This window comes from Ceratosolen solmsi, unplaced genomic scaffold (assembly GCF_000503995.2).
Source record: "Ceratosolen solmsi marchali unplaced genomic scaffold, CerSol_1.0 scaffold70, whole genome shotgun sequence".
Classification (NCBI taxonomy): domain Eukaryota; kingdom Metazoa; phylum Arthropoda; class Insecta; order Hymenoptera; family Agaonidae; genus Ceratosolen; species Ceratosolen solmsi.
Window position 1 is genome coordinate 1,212,507 of NW_011948448.1, and position 13,775 is coordinate 1,226,281.

The 13,775-nt window shown below is 45.7% G+C and overlaps 1 protein-coding gene across 1 annotated transcript in view; it reads right to left on the reverse strand.

The window, feature by feature from the left end:
- bi (T-box transcription factor bifid) overlaps window positions 1–13,775 on the reverse strand; it is a 126,425-nt gene that overhangs the window by 69,211 nt on the left and 43,439 nt on the right. The window contains exons 4-5 of the mRNA XM_011504802.1: window positions 5,862–5,975; window positions 2,930–3,092 (exon numbers count right to left, since the gene is read on the reverse strand). Coding sequence (XP_011503104.1) covers window positions 2,930–3,092; window positions 5,862–5,975 — 277 coding nt within the window. The remainder of the gene's footprint in view (window positions 1–2,929; window positions 3,093–5,861; window positions 5,976–13,775) is intronic.

Here is a 13,775-nt window from a genome sequence, read left to right on the forward strand (position 1 = left end):
ATATATATATATATATATATATATATATATTTGTTTGCCTGTATGTACGAGTGTCGCATGATAGAGACGCACACTCGTATTATAAAAGTAGCGGCGACGGCGACGACAACGGCGACGGCAGGCAGCGGCAGCAGTAGCAGCAGCTTTCTTTAGAAAGCAGCCGGTCTTGCAACACCGCTGGACCGGTATATGGGGATGCGCGCACTCTTGTGCGTGCGTGCAACATACACTGTTTTTTCTCGGCTTCCACCTTCTCGCGTGTGTGCCCGCGTGCGTGAGCGTCGTTACCCTTTCCCTTTTCTGCGGTGTCGCGGCTGTCGCCAGGTGAAAAGCCGTCTCGCGCTTATTAGTCGGCCGGGCTTTTTCGGCGCCCGCATATCTCGTCCCGCCTTGTAAGGCCCCCCTTTTAAGTCCGACGATAGATCCGGCGCGCATGCGCGCATTGAGAAAAAGAAAACACGAACGAGTGTATGATAGTCATAGATAGAGAGTGAGTATGAGAGAGAGAGAGAGAGAGAGAGAGAGAGAGAGGTTCAAGTGGGTTGTTGCCCCGACGACGTCTTTCTCTGGGCATTTCTATGCCCCCGGGGCCCCCTCTTTTTTATACTTAGCCTTTGTTAGAGGCCGAGATACGGGGCCTCGCCTCTAATATCCCTCGAGATAGAGGAGAAAAGAGACTCGTGCAAATATGGGATATATTGTGCTCCCCGGTGCATTACAATGACGTCTTCCTTTTTAATGCACGCGCAAAGGACGCGCCTTAACGAATGTCGGGGACGTGCACGTCGAACGGATGAGTGAATTGTAGGTTACGTCCACTCGGGTGACGCAGGTTGCATCGACCGCAACCATGCAAATACGAAAGATTTTTTTGTTTCGGGTAAGTAGCCCTACTCGTTTGTTAACGCTCACCTTCCAACAACATTATACCGCCTTGAAAATTCTTCGTTTCTGCATTAACGAGATGCTATGATAAGCGAGACATACGCTGAGCGCGTGTTGATTAAAAGTCTATCGGGCACGAAGGATTAACTTGCTTATCGATAGAATTCGATAGCGCTAGGGTTATTAATCTGCATCCGGCTTTCAGGCGATTAATGTTTATTAATTCGAAATTAGTCGAAGGTAATTTTTAATGGACAATGCTCGTTACGAGCTTAGTGAACTTAATCAATTGGAAAACGACATCGAGACATCGTAGAAGAGGCTAGAAGCGTTCACGACAATCTTCTAGGTGCATTTACGATCGAGAGTCTAGCGTATAAAAGACGTGCGTCACCGAGTATTTAAAAGAAGCTTTCTGTAAAGGAAAGAGCAAAAGAAAAAAAGAGAGAAAAAAACGATGAAAACGCATGCGCATCGGAAGGGTGAAAGAGGAAGCTTAGACTAACACAAAGCGCGTATTGAAACGGACGGAGTAACTGGCTAACCCGTGTGTGCTAAAGCAGTGGATAGAATGGAAGCGATGGTAAGGAGGGGGGGGGGGGATAGTGAGTAGTCACTGACATCGGGGTCGGATAAGAAGGAATATATTTCACGAGCCAGAGATGTAGGATCTTTCAAAAGACGCCGGCGACGTTACACCGTAAAAAGGATTCACGCGGAGAAAAGGAAGAGAGAGAAAGAGAGATAGAGAGATAGAGAGATAGAGATAAAGAGAGAGAGAGAGAGAGAGAGAGAGTGCGTAAGAAAGAGAGGGAGGAGCTTCCAATGGCTAGGGAATGGAAAACTGAGATTTACAAGAGATGATGGAATCGAAGATGGAAGCCAAGACTAATAGCGACTAGGCCAGCGCTACTTGACGACGAAATCCCAACTGCGATAACTTAATCCCGGATTATTTGGTGTCGGGAATCTTCCGCACTCCAAAATCCTATACGCCTGGGTGGACGCCTTGTGTACGCGCACGGCACTATAATGGGAATGCGTATCCAGGTGAGGACCGCTCCCGATGGTCCTCGAAGATTTTCTACGCACCGGAAGTGCCATGGGACCCTGATCACTGTCGTGGCTAACGTGACTTCTTCATCGATCGAGCGACCATCTCCCATTTCCTACCGATGACGCTCGACTGACCTCGTCTGACGTCATCCACGCATTTGCACTTACGTTGTCTTAACAATCTTAAAATGTGCGACGAGTTTCAAATCGCACGACGATGCATTGGGACGAAACTTATGCTTCGCCGATTTTTTTTATCCTTTTCAACTTTATCATGCGTAAGTTTAAACGACGACTAATGAGCGAGAGAGCGAGAGAGCGAGAGAGCGAGAGAGCGAGAGAGCGAGAAAGAGAGAGAGAGAGAGAGCGTGAGAGAGAGAGAGAGAGAGAGCGAGAAAGAGTGAGGAGAGGGGGGGGGGAGAGGGTGAGAAAGAGGTAGCGAGTTTATTAACGGCGCACGCATTGCGCAACAACATTTCCGCCTATTATATCTTGCCCTTTTATTACAAGAGACGCCCAGCTTTTTTTTCATTGGTCGCTGCCTGGTATTTTTGTTGTTAAACCGAATAAAGTATCACGTGAGCTTTATAGAATGGCATTGAATTCTGCACTTTTTAATAATGCAGACCTTATATTAACGTTCGCAATAATAATTAATGCCTACCGAGGCAAATATCAATTAGCAGTCCGCGCGTATGCGCTTTTATCGCAGTACTTTAAACCATAATCTCATTGGCAGTTATTAATTAATTCGGATGTAAAATGCATTAATAATATAATAAATTTTAACTGTTGAAGGCTAAATGTTAGGAGGGATGCCTTAGCCACCGACGATCCGGCGAGTAATTAATTCAGTAAGGAGCCAACATCAAATGCAACACCATGCGAAAAGATGTTAGAATTGGCGCGCATCATGAGAAACGAGTAATGGCATTATAATTAACTTAAAAGCTATTAAGTAAGTAAATTTTTGACTGGCGTTACGTACAGTACTTACAAAGCCGTGCTTGTCGCTGATATTGTTTGTGAGTTTGAGCTTGTGGAAGCTTACGACTTTCTGCATCCATTGTTCGCCGCTGCTAGGCGAGTCCGGATGGATGTACATCCTCTTCGGCATTTCGGGATCCGCCTTACCAGCCACCATCCACCTGCTGCACCGCAAGACAGGGAAAGAAAAAAAAACAATTTTTAATGATTATTAACGATTCGAGGCTTTGTATTTGACGCTTTCGCTCCGGTTTGATGTGAAACGAACGCGTAAATTATCATTGTCAATGACATTTATGGACTTTCGTAGCCCCGAGTCGATAATGTTCAGAATTATTATGCCATCTGACGGCATAATATCGCCCGACAATTACTTTCTGGTAAAATAAAAGAATGAAAAAAAAACAAACAAAACAAAAAAACAAAACAAAAAAAACAAAAAAAAAACAAAAAAAAAAACAAAAAAAAAAACAAAGAAAACAAAGAAAAAGTAGCGTGTATTATGTACAAGTTATAGAAAAAATAAAGGGCCACGCGTCAAATACAAAGTTTGCAATACATTCGAAAGGAGATATAAAAAAATATATATATTTAAAGAAAAGAAAAAAAAAAGAAGAAGAAAAAAAATAGAGCTTAATGTATGGACTCGCGTACGTGAAGAAGAAAAAAAAATTATAAAGAGAGATGCCGTATATGCAGCCTGATCCACGAATATAATAATTTGCAATGCGCCATATTTGCCGGACGGTGATCTTACTTTTCAAAAGATAATTAAGTCGATGATATTAGTGATATTAATTGCCGAGGACAGCTAAAACAATCTTTTCATTGAACGTTAAATCGGGCCCAATTTTCAAATTAAAATACAGCCCTTCCTTAACGAGCATTTATGATCTTAAAATTCTTGCTCAGATTAGCATAATATAATCAATTATTTACAACGTACGTGACATTAGGAGAGCCGAGCTCTCCCACCGGCGTTCGTCCAATTGACGATTTCCCTTCCAACTGCGATTCAATGCCGTCTAACGCTTAGTTTCGCCCCGGCAAAATCACCGTCGGCAACACGCGAATATCATTGGCCGCCTGCGAGGGCTTTTGCGACTTTGCGATCCCCATACAAGTCGAAATTTTTCCCTAAATTTTATGTTCAATCCCGCAACCGCTTATAATAACTGAATATCCTTTGCATTTGCATTCGTTTGTAATTTGCCGGCATTTCAGGTGGTACGCGTACACGTTATTGGAAATGTCACGATAAATATTTGTTACTTTAATACATTGTGACATTAACAAAATGCCTTAGTCTAGCAGCGCGTGGACAATTAATTCCCAACCTCCACACTTTGCTTACTGAAATTGCAAATTACTTGAGCGGCATCGAACCAGGGATTTAATTGCAATTTAATCAATTATTCGTGTATAAAGCGGAAGGGCATCGATTGAAAATATTTATATAAGGAATTGATGCCCGAATGCACTGGAAGTACATTTGGCAACTATCCGTGTCAAATTGCAATGGAACGCATGATTTTTCATATCTATTAATTAACATTTTCGACAAGTATGAGGAATTGTTCGCAGCGCATATTGCGCGCCTCGTTTAAAATGAGAGCTCCTAAAGAGTATTTTTGCAAGTATCGCACTGAGACAAAGAAAAATGATCGAAAAAAAATAAAATTAAATTAAAAAAAATATGCAAAAAAAAAAAAAAAAAAAAAAAAAAAGAAAGAAGAAAAAAAAATTCCGCGTGGCTGTGTAAAAAGAAGCAAGAAATATATGTTTCACTTCAATGAGTAATTGCGATACTCGGATTTCCACGGAAGCTAACCGACAGGTTTCGTAACGACAAGCATCGGATTCTCCTCAACGCGTCTCCTTATTCGCATCATTGATGTTTGCCTCTCACTCGCTCTCACTCGCTCTCTCTCTCTCTCTTACTCTCACTCTCTCACTCTCTCATTCTCTCTCTCACTCTCATTCTCTCTCACTCTCATTCTCTCTCTCTCTCTCTCTCTCTCTCTCTCTCACTCTGCGCAATGCCGTACAGATGCGCGACAAAAATATGAATCGCCATCGCCACGCGATCACATCAAATAATCACCTGTTGTGAAACTTATATCGGTAATCGTCCGATGCCACGATGTCCATTAGCAGAATGTACTTTGCTTGCTCATCTAATCCGGAGACCCTCACTTTATACGGGGGAAACATGCGTCTGCGAACAATTTGCAATCGCAAAAGCGACACCCACGAGATTAGTGCGTGCCTTGTTTATAAACTTCAAGGGATGGCGATCGCTCTCACGACCGACGCCCACTCATTTATTACATATTGTTAAATTAAAAGTATAATCGAGACTGCACTGCGACCATGGCGCTCCCTAAGCTTATGATGTAAATTGTTGGGCAATTTGTCTGGGCAAATGTCACCGAGTCCGAGATATCGAATGCCGAATAATCGATCGTTCGTTCATTCGGTCTTTAAAGTCTTTTACATTTACCTCGTAATATATCAGCGAAGCGAACGCACTCGATTGACCTTAGACAGAACTTAGTATTGGCCGTTGTGATCGAGCAACGGCAACATCCAATGTAAACAACAACATCGAACGCAACCAAACCTCTCACCTCCTCGTACAAACACAACGGCTGTGAATTCACCTCCATTAATCCATCCGCGTCGCGCGTCTCTCTTAACGGTGCGTTCGCTTCCATATATTCGACGATTCGCGCAAGCGCAGAGCTCTTCGTCTTACGCCTCTAATCTCTTTAACGTACCAACGAAGAAAATGGCAATCGATACAGCCTCCCGCTGAAAATTGCCAAGACAAATTGCCATCTGTCCCAACTCGTTTCTTTCTATCTTTCTTTCTTTTCTTCTTTCTTTCATTTATCTCTCCCTTACAAGCCGAGCTGACGCTATCTCTCTACCTGTTGTGAAATTTGTATCTGTAGTCGTCGGCCGCCACGATGTCCAGCAACAGGATATACTTGGCTTTGGCATCCAGCCCCGATACACGGAACTTCATCTGCGGGAACATCTGCCTAGATATCCCATAAAAAAAGCGTTAAACAATTAGACATTTTTATATTATTGGCGTTGAATTATTATTGCGCTTGTCCGCGATAGCAATTTTGCATCGCACACATTTTCATAGCTGTGCTCATTGCACGGGGCATCGGTAAAAAAATCACGTGCCACCACATAACCATCTGCCTCAAACCAAATTCCACGACACGTTTAACGAAATCTTTCACGGCCAGCCTTATTGCCTCGTACGCGGCCTACGAGCTACACTGCCCCAAACACTCGGCTCGATCCTTAATAAAAAGGTTCGGAAAAAGCTTGTGCAACAATGGTAGCAGGGCCACGGCGACGATTTATCAAGGTTTCGTTAAACGTTAATCGTTTGCTTGGCCATTATGCATAAAAGAAGCAATGCTTGCAACGGGCGACCCATCGCTTAAATCGATTAATTGATCTTTGGATAATTGAAGGTCAGGCAAGCACCGCGCCGACCTGCAGTCGAGAACTGCGAGTGGAGTGCAACGGCGTCGGGTTCGCCATACCTCCCCAACGCAATTTTCGTCCATTCGAGTGCCTTCCCGAGGGATTTTGCTCAAGGTGTCTTTCCTGACTGACTGTTGGTGTCGATTCTGCGTAAACGATGCTGGGACTGGGATCGCGATTACGACTGGGATTACGACTCGTCGCAGCCGACTGTCGCGAAAATCAATATATACCCCCGAGTCCCGAGACGTCCGTGCATGGCCGCGCAACACTCGATAAAAATTCTGTATTTGTAAGGGTCGTGCGCGCCATTCACTCTCTCACTCTCTCACTCTCTCACTCTCTCACTCTCTCACTCTCTCTCTCTCTCTCTCTCTCTATCTCTATCTCTCTATCTCTATCTCTCTATCTCGAACCTCACACACTGTACCCCCGATTAGCTAATCCAGCTCGAACGAGTACAAATAGGACGCTCTTTTGCTTTTACTGTCAAAGAAAGCCGAGAGCGTAGAATTTTTGACAAGGATAACAATGACTGAGCAATCAATGGGAAATATCTGCAATACGTGAAAGACTTGGGACGTTGCCGTCGTTGGTGTATTATTATATTATGTCGATGCGACCCGAATAATAGGCCATTACGGATTTATATGCAATTTACTGACAAATCGACTTCGTTACTATTGCACCCCACGCCACCGTCTCACCGCCTGAGCCTTTCTCGTCGACGAACTCTATGCAAACACGGTTGCCGTTCTCCTCGGCACGTTCCTTAATCGATGCCGGCTACTTGAATCGAAATATTCATGGGACGCACAGCATCAACGACTGCTAGTCCCAGTGCTACGACAACCGACCTTCTAATCTAAAGATTCGTAGATCACAGAACTGAGCTGAACGATGGTGGGCCAGTGAACGGTGCGTCGGACAGTTTTGGGACATCAATTTCACGATTTTTTGCGCTGAACCGAGCTTTATCGGCGGAGCCCAACATCGGCCTATCAACAACAACCGTCGCAACGCCTGCCTCGACATTGAAAGATTCTCGGATTTATTGGCTAGGGGGTGGAGGAGCGGGGCACACGAATCGAACTAAAGTTTTATACAGCCGCGATTAAATATGGATATATGAAGGGCCCGAGGGACACTATCTACCTATGGATCTCCTTTACGAATCCCATTTTCGACGAAGGACCTTCCACGCGTGCGAGCGCGACCTCGGAGGCGAAAAAGCCTCGTGTCGTCCGCGCACACTACCGACTTACCGCGGCCATTACCGAGCGGACCTGACACTTGGTCTGCTATATCGAAGCTTTCGCCGTCGACGTTATTGTTAGCGCATAATCTAACCTAAAAGCCATCGGTGCTGAATTTCCAGTGATATTCCGCCGCGAATATTCGATCCGGTTCGATCTAATCGTCCAATGTCACAAGCTAATCGTGACATCCACGGGATCGGCGCAGCAGCCACATTGACATCCCCATTAATTTAAACAAGTAATAACGATGTCGTGTCTGTATAAAGTTCCGAGGGATAATGCTTTCGGCTGTGACGAGGGCGAAACAGTTTGTCGAATTATAACGAGAATGGCGTAGCGAATTACAATTACGAGGTTACATCGATGATTACATCGGCGAGTTATAAATTATTTGCAGACTATCGTATAAACCGTTACGAGCAAACCTATCGATTACTCTACGATGCTTTATTCGTATACATTAACAGACATACATTGACAATGCTCGCTTAAGTTGAAAAATTACTAGAGGTGTTACGATAATTGAATATTTCACGATTCCTACGAGTCTTAACAATATCACATATCAACAAGGATACGTGGCTCGTATATTTTTCATATTAGTCCTCTTAAGGATCGGCGATTGCAATCTTCATTCAACATTCGAGCCTTAGATCATTATTAACTTTATAAAAGCATCGCGTTTCATTTATCGGGCGATATCGATTGCACAGTAGATCAAGCTCATTCGTTCAAGGACGTTAATGAAAAGTGCGGAGAAAGTGGCCGATAATATTGGGCTGTTGCGCGGACGCATTGGCATCAATTGCATTTGAGTAAAGAGTTTAGCGGTCCGAAATTTTTGCATAAGCATTTAAGTAAGCTCGATTGGGACTGTTAAAAATAACTTTACCACGCGAAGTGAGGAGGTGCGTTTAACGATGATCGATCAAGCACGCACTTTATATCACGCTCGTCTTAATGAATAATAATTCTTGAGGAAGCGAGCGAATAATGGAACTCGTTTAAAAATTACGCCTCATGCGTCGACGAACCCTATTTCTCTATAAATACGATCCCTGACTCTCAACGGCCTAGCCGCCTCGCCATCTCACGACTAACTTGGACGCGATAAAAGCTGACGCATCAATCGCCAGGAAATTAAAGCGGAAGATGAAATTCCGGGTAGTCGTTTCGATTTTAAACGACAGACCTCCGCACCGCACCACCACCCCCCCCCCCCCCGCCCAACCATCTAAATGGGGCCACAGTCATCGTCCTGAATTGACCGACATTTCTCCGAAAGTCCTCCTCGCGCAAATCCCGTGCAATTAGCAGTGGCTCGCCTTGCCCGGTCATTAGGGTTCGAGCGCATCGACGCCCCCGGTAACGAGATTAACGGCAATTCGCATCGCTGCTCGCGGGACTACTCGAACGCACTCGACGAGATCGACTCCCGGGGCGCCCGGACCACCCAGTGGGCGCCGAATCGGCGCGCGAGACTCGTCGCCGTCGCATGCGCATCTCAACGATGCCACTTAATGAGAGGCCAAAGGGGCGCCGCAGATGCGCGCACAGTATCTCGTGATTCTCCGAATACGCGCGGGAGCCCGTCAATTGGGCCTGAAAAAGCCAGACCCGACGCGCGACCTCGCAACTTTGCCCTCCGATAGATTTATGAGTCTATCGGCCATGATCGTTCGCTGCCACTGGCCGTTTGACGAATATCCACACCACTGACGCCTTCGGCTACATTATCGCCCCATGTAAATAAAGCGGAAAAAAGAGCGCCGGCCCGCGTTGGCCATAAAAGTCGAAGATTAACATCGAGCGCCCGCTAAGTGTTATGCACCTCAACAGGAGCCGCACTTATTACGTATTAATGAGGGAGTGCTTCGAGTGTACTTCTCACGTTAACGCCCATTTTGCCCCGTCGAATCTCTAAGTCGATCAATATTTATTTGGGTAACGAGCGCCTAATAAATCTTGTAAAAACGCTCCCATTCTCTCTCTCTCTCTCTCTCTCTCTCTCTCTCTATATATATATATATATATATATATATATATATATATATATCTTTCACTCCATCTGATTGGCGCTCTCCATGAGATGTTCATGCGAATGGATACTAGCGAGTGGACGGCCCTTATTTGCATAAAAATCGTTATTACTAATGGCCGCCGGTACATTGGGCTCGTGTCGGCGAATTCGCACGTTTGGTCGTGGAAAATGCCTCGGTCGGAAAAGAGAGCAACCGCGGAAAAGAGTGACCCGACGTTGCCGATAGAATCAGTATCTACTAATTTTTCATCCTAACACAACACGCATACATATATGCATACAAGGTAGATACTCAAGGTGATGCTTCGGAATTCATGGAAAAACCACTTTCGATGCATGACTCTAGCATACTATTCAAAATCAAATTCTCGTCGTCACTTTCAAGCACCAACTTTAAAAAAAAAACTAATCAAGAACACGATCTTGTTACACGCATACTTCGGCCGAAGATGATGACAGCTCCCTCCGTAACTCCATAACTCCTAGGAGCCACTTTGGTTCTCCGTGCAATATCCAAGGAGCAACGGGTTAGTCGGCTCCCTCTTCCGTCAGCCAAACTACGAAGTAGCCGGAAAAGACTTTCCTCGCTTTGTATTCGCGGGATTGTTGGTGCAACAGTTGCTCAGTGATTTCGCGGGTCTGCGTATTAGCCGACTGATAAATCAGCTACTGATTACGAGAAAAATAAGAGCGGACCGCGTATTGCTCATTCTCACGGCTGGGCGATCGCGTGACCGAGAGCCATGGAGATACACGGGAGCGCGCGTCGGCACGCGAGCAGGTGTATCGATTCGCATTAAGGCACCGCGTCGACGCCCTGGGAGACTCAGATCCCGCCCGCGGAATGCGACGTCGTCGACCAATTACGGTAATTAGGTGTGGCCCGAGAGAGAGAAAGAGAGAGAGAGAGAGAGAGAGAGAGAGAGAGTGAGAGAGTGAGAGAGATCCACAATGGCCCACTCAATAATGGAGTTTTCGGAATACCGATGAACGCGGAGCGCCATTATTTTCCCATTATCGCGACTGTTGCGAGCCGCCGACCCATCAACAACCTTTTACTCACCTTCCAATCACCCCCCGGACCCATACGCAACCCAACCCCGCCCGGTCAGCCCTGTACAGCCTCCACTGCACAGTCGGACGAGCGCACGAGCGCACGAGCGCACAGTGTCTCTCCACCCTCGAAATCGGTCAATATTAATACAGCACGTTTTATTAAGACGCATAGGTGCCTGAAAAGGATACACGCGTCTTTTCTCTAACAAGGACATTCGATCCCGCTGCCAATCACCATGCCCGGTCCCACGCAAGTTTCTAAGCCCGGCTAATATCCCGGTAGCTGGCGGTACTCTATCGTGACGCATCCTGCTTCCACAGGGGTCCCGGGCGTCCGGGAGCGACGGGCTCGCGCGACCCAATTCATTATTCCGATCCGCCTAGCGACTAAGAAGAGATGAGCCTCACACTTCCCGCGTACGGGCCCAGCGTGAGGCGCGGACCCAGTGTCGAGGCCGGCAGCCTTAGATAAATAGAAAGCTGGAAGAAGGGAGAATGACTGTGGTTGGGGCGGGGATGAGCATCGAGGCGTACAAATGAGGCGAGGAGGCCCCATCTGCCCGCTGTCTCCGTCAAAGGCCCTTTTTCGCGATTTTTTCGAGAGGCATTGTCTTGGTGCGCGGTGTCGATCGCTTAAGCCGGATTATCCGGGGCTTGCGGCGGAGAGGTGTGGGGCTGCGGTAGTCTCAGCCGAGGGAAACGCTGGGAGTGTCGATGACCCCTTGGACGCGCATCTTCTTGCGCCTCATGGCCCTAATTGCTTTACGATTATGACTGTCGTGATGCGTCACGACAGGAGCACTGCCAGGCTAACGAAATAAATCTCGGTCTTTTTATCAGCCTCGTGGCTGTGTTTATAGCCGAAATCACTTGGTAGCCGAAATAACTGACAAGACAAGAAAAAAATAAGCAAACAGCAGAACCAACGACGACGACGACGACGACGACGACGACGACGACGACGACGACGACGGCAACAACGACGACAAAATAACCGATAACAAAACGAAAAAAAAGAATGCAAAAAATATGTCGACCCCTAACTCTCTCCCGGTAATTGCAATTTCCCAATGTGAAACAAACAGTTTTGGGAGAAAAGAAATAAGGGAAAACGGCGCGGGGACGGGATTCAAGAAGTATTGTGACAAGTAACCTACGTGCAACGACCAATCTGCCTTCGTTTAAGGAGAAGCTCGATGAAGAAAACTGGCTAGGGAGGGGAAAAATCGTTCTTGTCGCCTGCGCTTGGGAATTTATCGCCCGGGGGAAAAGACGAGCGGAATGTCAGGCGCAGTCAGGAGTGACGTTAAATAGCTGCGTTTACGAGTGTCTTGTCGGTTGGCGGCACGAGGACGAAAGCTGTCGGGACGCGGCACGCGCACAAAGTTTGCGTTGAAGAAACGAGATTAAAGAACTAAATGGGGGAGGCTCGAGAACGATTTCGAGAAAGCGGCTCGCCGAGTGGCTAATTGCTACTTCTTTCGGCGCGGAAATTTAGATTGTGAAGGTCGATGAGCGTTGATCGTGGCAGGGCGCGCCGAGAGTGAAAAACTTTCGATCCCATGGGAGTGCCGAATGTGAAAATGTACGAGACAGTAAATGTCGGCGAAAAAAATTGGCGTTTGTTCTGTACTTTCTAAATTTCATGCGGTAGCCTTTGACAAACGGGCTCACGCACAACGAGAGATAGAGATACAGATAGAGCTATATATATATATATATATATATATATATATATATATATATATATATAGGGAGAGAGAAACGGAGATAAAGAGAGAGAGATAGAGAGAGAGAGACACTATATAGTGTAGTATAAAGAATTCACTAACATGTCGTTAAGTATATAAGCAGCAGACAAAGAAAAGGATTTTTATGTTTGCCTGATAATGCTATGTTTTGTATTTTATAAAATAAAAACGATCCAATATATGGGAGTAGAGTAAGTGAAAAGATAGATCATAAAGCCTAATGTTCAGCTGAAATACTTTTTAGAGTAATTCAACGAAATTATATAGGTCCTTGCTAATTCATAATTGCAATATAGAGCACGAGGTGCATTGTGTTTTGCCACAGTATTCTGCCATAAAAAGAAATTCAGCGTGATCTTTTTGAAAGCAGCATTTTCAACATTTGAGCTAATATTTATTAGAATATTGTAACATTGTATCGTGACCTTTTGCCAATGGTACGAGTTAAACGATTATAGAATATTCAATACACACTCATAAAGGAACTCTTTCTTACTCGGCAGACTGTTACCGTCGAGGGGTGTAGTGGTGCGGGAGGGAGGGAGAGTGGGAGGGTGGACAAGGAGGAGTAGTAGTTCTTTTTAAAAACGACCGATTCTTCGAAGTTCTCATTTTGTAGCTTACTAAATATTATTTTACTTTTATACAAAAGCACAACTTCCCCTACTCTGTCTGCGAATTGTTATACACGCGTGTGAAGAATAACTCGTATTGAATAAGACGCTTTTTAAATTCATTGGCGTGCGAATTTTGAAGAGCGATCGAAGCCACTTACGTACGGGCCGTCTTCGAAGCTACATTCAATGCTCTTCCAAAGAACTGGTTAAAGACCTTCCTTTTGAAAATCATGGTTAAAGATCAGGACCTGGGAGATGCTACGGAGCTACATTGCCCACCCCGCACATCATTGCAATTATAAATGCACAAACGCGGTGAGCATCGCGGTCGTGAAAAAGGAAGAAGGAGATTAAAAGAGACGCCTTTATCGCGGTAGCATTAAAATTCCCCGGCCGATAAGACTGATAAGATCCTGGACAACAGATACGAGACAGACAGATGAAAGAACTTCACCGAGCCGATTAACAAAAGCATCCGGCACGTCGATATTTCTACGCGCACGCGCTAACGCATCTCGATTTTTCGTCGCGAGGGCTGAGAAAGTGGCGCGAAGCCGCAAGCAGAAGTCGTGCGTCAGGGGCGCGTATAGAGGGGGGGGGGGAGAGGGGG